We start from the raw sequence: 8,579 nt of genomic DNA, 5'->3' as shown, positions 1-8,579 counted from the left end.
TTTCCTTCCCAGCCACCATTAGAATCATGACTAGCATCATTTTGTGGTGGAAGAAAGTATACCATATGATTTTCTTGCTCATCTTGTGTCTGTGAAGCATTTCTCCATGGATTGGAGTGCTCATGATCTGTGATTTCTTGGTGATATTCCCAACCATCATTAGAGATCGGTGATGGTGGGTGATATCCCATAAAATTTTGTTTGACCATAAGATGAGTTGAACTCCATTTGTATTTTGTAAACATCAACACCAATGAAAATTGGAATTACTCATATCAGAAATGAGTTTTGCTTAGTGAGGCAAAAACACAAACACCTTGGTTTCAACTTAGAACAGAGAACAAAAAAGAAAAAAAATGCTTGATCTAGACTTCTCACCCACTTAATCATTGTTGATCTAATCAATCCCCGGCAACGGCGCCAAAAACTTGATGGTGTTTTTGTGGAAAAATGAATTTCCAACACACAAATCCAACCGGCAAGTGTACCGGGTCGCATCAAGTAGTAATAACTCACAAGAGTGAGATCGATCCCACAGGGATTGATGGATCAAGCAATTTTAGTGGGTGATTAGTTTAGTCAAGCTAACATTGAGTGGATTGTGTGAAGTGTAGCCAACAGAAAGTAAATGGCAGAAATCTTAAAGATGCAGAAAGTAAATTGGCAAGTAACTTAAAGGGCAAGAAATGTAAATTGCAAGAATCTTAAATGACAAGAAATGTAAATTGCATTAAATGTAAAGGGGAATGGGAACAAGGAGATTAAAACAAGCAGCAAGCAGAACTTGGAATAATTGCATAAGAATTAAATTGCATGAAAAGTAAAAGGACTTGGGAGCTGGGAATTAAAATTCAATAAGAGAATGTAAAGATCATTCAAGCAGAGAGCTAGAATATGAAATGGGATGCAGCAGATTTAAATAGAAATGGAAAATTGCTTGAATATAAAAGGGAATTGAGGAATGGGATTGCAGGATCTAAACAAAGAAAGAGTAAATTGCAACAATTAGTAGTGCAGGAATTAAATCAGAAGCAATAAAAGCTTAAACAGAAATTAAAGTAAAATGCATCAAGGTTCACAGAAGAACCAAAAGTGAAATTAGGTCTCAGGTCTCAAGAGACTAGGTAGCAGAGCCTAGATCTCTATTTACCTTCCTAGATCCAAGTAAACAAAGCAATTGACAGAGAATTAAAAGAGAAAGCAGTAGAAGAACAGAAATAAACTTGAATTATGCAGAAAAAGAGTTGAAGAGAATTTGAATGGGAATTGAGACAGAATTTCCTCAATTTCTCACACCCAAAACTCAGAAACAGAAGATTAAAATTTGCCACACAAGATTGAGGAAGAAGAGAGATCAATTCTCCTCCCCAATTCTCAGAAATCTCAAAGGAAAGCTAAAATGCAAGTGGAAAGGAAAATTACAAAATAAAGTCTCCAGCCCTCCAATTACATAAAACTAGCTCCTATTTATACACTTTCTATTCTTGAATTTTGGGGTTTGGATGGGCTTTTGATTTTGTGAAGAAATGAATTAAATTGGGTTTTTAATTCAATTTTAGCCCATGAAGGAAAATTGCTTCCAGGAGGCTGCCCTGCCCTTGTGGGGGGGGGGCAGGGCAGAAAATTGAAGCTTGGTGTGAGAATTGGTGCGGCGTGGTGCGAGGATTGGTGCGCCAAAGGTGCGTGGAACGCTGCTTGGTGCGCAAGGATGCTGCCTTGCCCGCGCCAAGGGCAGGGCAGGAAAAGTTGGTGCGCCATGATTGAGAGTTGGTGCGCGCATGGTGCTGCCAGGGGAGTGATTTGGCGTGCCAGGAATGTGCGTGATGCACCACACGATGCTGCCCTGCCCGCGCCAAGGGCAGGGCAGAGTTTCAAAAATGAGGTTCCGTGTGTCTCCCTCTTCGAGCCTTGGTGGAAGCATTTTGGTTTATTTTCGCTTGTTTTTGGCCCTTAAAGATGCCTTTCGTTCCTGCCTCAATTGGACGCCAAATATGGATTTCTATATATCGTTGGAAAGCTCTGAATGTCAGCTTTCCAACGCAACTGGAATCACATCAATCGGACGTCTGTAGCTCAAGTTATAGCCCTTTGAAGTAGGCATGGTCATGCTGTGTGCGGCCAGATTTTAACTTAGCGAAAATTTTGCTTCCAATCACATTTTGCATCACAATTCTGCCCTGCCCTTGGCAAGGGCAGGATCGTGTGCGTGCTGGCTGCTTCCTCTTTGATTTTGTCATGGGCCACGCTTTTAAAAGCGTGGCCTAAAGCTCCAAAGTGTACCCCAACTTCAAAGTGTACCCCAAAGCTCTTTTTTTCTCCTTTTTTTGTGCTTCTTTGCTTCTTTTTCTTCTTATTTCCTACAAGATTTATAAAATTAAAATATCAAGAAAATATATCATTTAAGTACGAAAAGCATTCAATATTTAAGCACAAATCATCAATTTCTTGTATGAAAAAGCATAGAAAATGGGTATATGATGACATGTCATCAGTAACCAGCAAAGGCTTTTCTTTCATTGAAAGCCAGTATACTTTTTTTGTTCTTAAAGTTTTCAAAAAAGGGAAAGGGTACTGATATAGCTAGGAAGCTAACAATCAAACTGCCCCCCTCCCCTCCTTTTTTTTTCTGCAACAGTCACATGTTTCTCAACAATGGCATGTATCACCCTAACTCCTAATATATTTCACAACCAAATTAACCATTCTTGTAGTCCTATACTGCACCTGCAGTCACATGCATGCACAATTTATACTAGCAACTGGAGAATCAATACAAATTGCATATGGATCAATTCTATAACCGATCCCCAATAAATAAATCAAGCAAAATGAGATATACCATGAGAGCCATTAATTCCTTCTGGAGTCTGCAAAAAAATCAAAACAAACAAAAACATTAAAATTCAATTATGGTTTCTTTTCTTTTCCTTTTTCCAATTTGATTAGGAAAAAGTGCAAATCTTCAAAGATTTCTCGTGTTTTCGAAAATTGAGATTCAATGCCACACTAGATACAAAACAAAACACTACTAAAAAGTCAACAACTTTGAATTCAGATTCCAATTCAACACCATTAGCACCATTTAGAATCTTTTATCTCACTATCAAATGTCCAAAATCACCAACAACAATAAGTCAACTACTTTAAATGGAAATATATCGAATATCCAAAGATAGTGACTTACATCTTTGGGTGGAATATGAGTTGATTCGGAGGAGCGAGGAGTATTTTTCGGTCTGCTACTTGAGGCATCCAAAGGAGAATTTTGGGCAGCTTGCACTAAGGCTGCTACCTCTTCCTCACTCATTCCAGGGTTGACTTGGTGCACCAATACCTTTAATAAACTACATACACCGTCCATCTTCTTCTCTAATGATTCAACCTTGTTGTATTCAACCTTGACTTGTTGAATCTCCTCATCCTTTTTAAGAGAGCTTTTGTAATCGAAGCCCCAAAACAACGAACTCGACCTGGTTGGTCCTTTCCTAACACTCCTATAAATGCATCCTCATCATTTTCCCCTGCCTCTATGCGGGTTTGAAGTTCAGCCTGCCGCATTAACTCAATATTAATAGAAATCACTATAAAATTAATATTTGTACAAATCCAAATACAAATACAAACAACTCACAATTATGCTTTGCGTTTTAGCATCAATTTCTTTTCCTTTTTTACTTGTGCGAGTTGCTATGAAAACTTCAACTCTTGATGGTTCTTCACTGTTCTCTTTAGAGTCGCGCTAGAGTACATATAGAACAATTTACATGAAGCATGCTAACTAGAAAACTACAACCTGAATATAAATGAGAAATCACAAAAAAATAAGTTATATTACCAGCTGCTTGCGCACTATTCCAAAATTTGTGGAACCCATCCGGTGAGGACATGTTTGCTTTGACCTATTTTCAGCATTCTTAGTAGACACAGCCTAAATATAAACATGAAAAAGAGATGTTATTATTCTTAATAAACATGTTTTCTTGTTTTTTCAAAATCACACTACCTTTTTCCAAAACACCAAGTTTAATCACATAAAGAACTAAAAGACAATATTACCTTAACAGTCGGAAGACTCCAATACCGAATTAGTTTGCGAAATTGAACCTCAGGGATCTCTAACGGTCGGTTCTTTATCATTTCTTTCTTTGTGTTGTACTTCAAGAAATGTTCCTTTTTTATTTCGCCTTTGTATTTTTTCCATGCACGACAAAATTCGTTCATTACCCACGGCTTTGAAGTTATTGGAAGAATGAATTTTTGCTAAACAAGACAACAAATTAGAATGTCAAAGGTTAGCATAAATAAAGTAACAAATAAATCTTAACAAAATTATCTATAATTCTTACATACATTGGCATACTCCCACATGCCCTCTTTGAGGTTTTTAGGCACACCATGCCAACTAGTATATAGCAAAGTCACAAAACGAGGATTTCTAACTGTTGTGCCCAAGAGTTGGTTGAGGTTAGATACAACCTCCTTGGTTGGACCTATAGGCTGCCCTCCAAAAAATTCCACCTCCCGTCGATCATTAAAATCAGTGGCATGAAGCTTTTTGCACATAGTCTTTCCACGAGTTTTCTTCTTTATTGTGCCTAAGTCCGATTAAAATAACAGAATTTTAAACTCAAATCAACTTAGAAGTAATACAAGCTATATTTTGACAATAAGGTAAAACAAGAAAAGCACCTTCATTACTAGCTTGTCCTCCATTACCCTCATCATTTGCAGCATCATCAAGCTCATCTTCCTCATCTTCCTCATCTTCTTCATCTTCCAAATTTATCCCATGTATCTTAAAATACATGTCAAGACTCATTCCTTTTTTCGTTGAACTTGCAGTTAGCTCACTTGTATCTTCTCCCTCATCATCAGAACTTAAATCATTTTGTTCCATTGTATCAGCTTCAACAGTCCTCTGATTCCCAGTTTTGGAGGTCTTTTCGGCTTGAGACATTGTCCCGTTCCCATTATGTTCACATTCTTGAAAAAGTGACATTGGTTGCACCTTCTTTTTCTTTTTTGGAGTCCTAGCTTGCTCTTCAATGGCATCTTCCACGATTGTGATGGGTTGGTTTCTTGTTTGATCTTTTGGGTCTTGAGCTTGGAAGCTAGCCTTCTTATTTTCAGCCATGATCTTTTCTCTTTTAATATTGTATTGTTGTAGCAATTCAGCACTTGACCTCACTTGTGTAACCTCAAAGAAATTCTTTTTTTTTGGACTTTTTCTTTCATTTTTTGTGCTAAGGTACTTATCCGCTTTCTTTTAGCGATCTCTCCTTTCTCCATTCTGCATACACAAAAGAGTTGCAATGAAAAAAATGTTATTTTATGAATAATTAAATGAACATAATCAACATAAGCGAGTAATTAAATAAGCAAAATAACTAAAACAAATGAGACATTTAGAATTCTACCAAAATAGCATTACATGAAAACATGTCAAGATGTTTCAGAATCAGAGTCCTCCATGTACTCGTATTCACTCTCCTCATCTTCCTCACCACGTTGGAAAGCATAAAATTAAAATGCTCTTGAGAATTAAATTTTTTTCTTACTTTAAAACATAAAAAAAAACCCATAGAAATTTGAAAAATGGGGGAATTTAGAAAGTAGGAATCGAAGAAGTGGCTGGAGAAAACCCCAAAAGGGCAGGTAAACCCTTGGCAACTTTGGAGCATTAGTCTAACTGCTCAGCATGAACTGCTTGAAAATTACATTTGAAATTAAAATAGCATCCATTTACATATATTTAGCACAAATTGTGGGCCATAATCCATTAAAAGAATGCCATATTTATATATATTAATCCAATATATAGCTTGGTCCAGACCTAGGAACTAATATATGAAATATAAATTATATGCACTATAAAAGGAAAAAGGATTATAACCACCCCCATATATTCAATTCAGCCTCAGCATCCTTCAATTCTATATATATATATATATATATATATATATATATACTATTTGAAGATATTATTTGTGGCAACCAACCAGCAATTAACAAATTTCTTAATTATTTTTCGCTGTTATATAAACTGTTTTATGAATTACTAGTACTATTTCAATTTTGAATTAAAACTGGCAAGTATGTCTCAACTTTAATTTCTCTGAGATTAAAGTATATCTAGGGCTGTGATTTTTCAATAATCTAATTTTAGGTTTCCTGATAAGTATACTTTAAATACAATCATTCTCAAGCCATAAGGTAATCATAATAATAATAAACTTCTACCTAAGAATAATTGTATTAATTAAAGATTACTCCGTCAAATACAAACAGCAAAGCATGAAAAATTATGCAACTCTCTTTTTCTGACCACAGCAATCACCTTGGAAAGACATGAGCAAGCAACTCAGAATCAGAGCGTTAAACCTGTAGTGCTCTTTCTTCACTTTCTTCTACATTCTGCAGTGTAAAAAAGATTTTCAAGTAGTATTCAGAAAATGCAGAATGAAAAGAATAAGAACTCCACAACCCAAACTATCATATGTGATGTCGGTGGCATGGCAAGAAACTGTTAAAAATAGTTAAAAGTTTAAGAAACCAAAGTATAAACAAAGCAGTACCATAGGAGCAGCAAAATAAAAGAATTGAAAATAATTTCATACCCTTAGCTTCAGATCCATTTTTATCCATTTCAAACATACAACAACAGATCATATTTATATTTTTGTTAAGAGTTTTCATTCATCAACATTTTAAAAAAAAACTAACTATATATATTTTTTATATATTTTATACACTAGCATAACAACAGCTCAATGAAAGCAACAAAAGAAAACTACTTAGACAGAAGGCAACTAGAGTTGTTAGTTAGCTAAATGCCTAAATGTTTTGCGTTTATTTAATTAATTAATTAATTATACTATTCAATCACGCTTAAACAGATTCCACAAGCTTTTCCATGCATGAACAGAAAAAGAGTGCTTAGCTTGTTATATTGTAATGTATATGTAAAATATAAATATGAACTTGGATAGAGAAACAAGAATTCAGAATTGTGAACATGCATAAACCAGAGAGGAATATCAAAGAGGCATATCAGAGAGCACTTGGCGTGCATTAATACTGATAATAACAAATAGCATAAACCAAGCGAACCAAATACACCAATTCACAAAATTCAATATTAAAAGCACGAACAGTGGCAATAGGCAAGAATTAGTATCCAAATCTAGTAATAATAATCCAATAATTCAAGACAAAGACACCAGTAGCATCAATTCCCAAAGCCTTTACAAAATTCAGAAAACAGGGAAGGAGGAAGAAAAAAGAGGTAATACCATCAACAGACATAGCAAAAATTAACAAGTTTCTTGGAGTCTTGTGGTGCAAATGGTAGAGCTTTGAAGAAATTGAATTTGTGAGATTGCTCCCTGAATTTGAGAAACAAAAATTTGTTACTATTTATCCAAAGTAAATTACAACATATCAGCATGAAAGCCTTATGCATGGCACATATAATAAATCCTATAGGAAGGAAATAGATTAACCCATGAGATAGAAATAAAAGAAAGATAAAAGAATTCAGAGAAGTGTGTTTATAAGGAAAAAAATCTTAAACCAAGGATTGAATTTTGGAAGTTAATTTTTACCTTGTAGGTACGGTTTGGAAGACAGTCGCAGGATACAATTGAATCTGCAGTTTGAACAGCACACAATTTCAGGGTAAATCATACAAGAGTATGAAAAATTGCCGTGCATATACACACGTGAATAAACTAATATTCAGATATCGAACATAAAATTTGCACCCCAATAATGTAAGATAAGAAATTCTCAGTTGAAGTTCAATCTAGACTAGGAAATATGCAGCTACCTGAATATTTACAATGAGAATAGAAGGAACATCCCCAGGTATGCTGATAGAAGGAACTCCTAAACAGCGCGCAATATGTTCAGTTTTTAGTTGAGACAGAAAGAGGTCTGCTCCAAGGGAATAGAAAGCAGCATTGGTTGGCGCAAATTCTTTCTTCTTGTCCCTGCCAACCAAGTCCAAGCAACAATGAATTCTAGCACTATCAATAATGAAAAATTTTGTTTTTTTCATGATATCCTCAACATGAGGGTTATCATAACCCAAAGGTTAATCATTAATCCCCCCAAAATGGTGTGTATACAAAAACAAGTATTTTGTACCAACCTAAAGCAGTTTTTCCCTCTAACTTTGAATGAACTTGGCTCAATTAAAGACCAAGAACCAGGGCTTTGTTTCTCTTATCCAACAAAATGGAATTGACAAACCTGCTATTGGCTTTAGTTTAGGTGCCTTGGTTGAAACTGAAACAAATGAGACCAGAGTGAGAAACAAGAAAAACTACCAAAAAACAAGGGTAGTAAACATCCAAAAACTAAAAGCAAATAAACTTGGAAACTAAATTTTCATGTTCATTTATTTTAACTTCTTGTCTTAACAGCTGGGAAAATAAAAGAAGCTCAATCATTCATAAGAAACACCATTTTCGCACTCATTCTAACTCTTCTACTGACATAAAATAGAAAAATAAACAAAATTAGGAACAAAATAGCTTCCCCTGCAGAAATAAAATATAAATCAGCTCTACACAACC

The 8,579-nt window shown here is 35.2% G+C and overlaps 1 protein-coding gene across 1 annotated transcript; it reads right to left on the bottom strand.

Annotated features, from left to right (window-relative positions):
* Positions 1-2,819: 2,819 nt before the first annotated feature.
* On the bottom strand, positions 2,820-5,134 carry LOC130962810 (uncharacterized). Its single transcript, XM_057888976.1, has 8 exons — positions 4,690-5,134; positions 4,351-4,595; positions 4,057-4,260; positions 3,836-3,928; positions 3,632-3,739; positions 3,466-3,549; positions 3,185-3,421; positions 2,820-2,867 (listed from the first exon to the last, which is right to left on the bottom strand). Exons 1-8 carry the CDS (start codon positions 5,132-5,134, stop codon positions 2,820-2,822), a joined length of 1,464 nt encoding a protein of 487 aa, XP_057744959.1.
* Between the last annotated feature and the right edge of the window lie 3,445 nt (positions 5,135-8,579).

Source organism: Arachis stenosperma, chromosome 2 (genome assembly GCF_014773155.1).
Source record: "Arachis stenosperma cultivar V10309 chromosome 2, arast.V10309.gnm1.PFL2, whole genome shotgun sequence".
Taxonomy (NCBI): Eukaryota; Viridiplantae; Streptophyta; class Magnoliopsida; order Fabales; family Fabaceae; genus Arachis; species Arachis stenosperma.
This window is presented reverse-complemented; position numbering and strand designations above follow the sequence as displayed.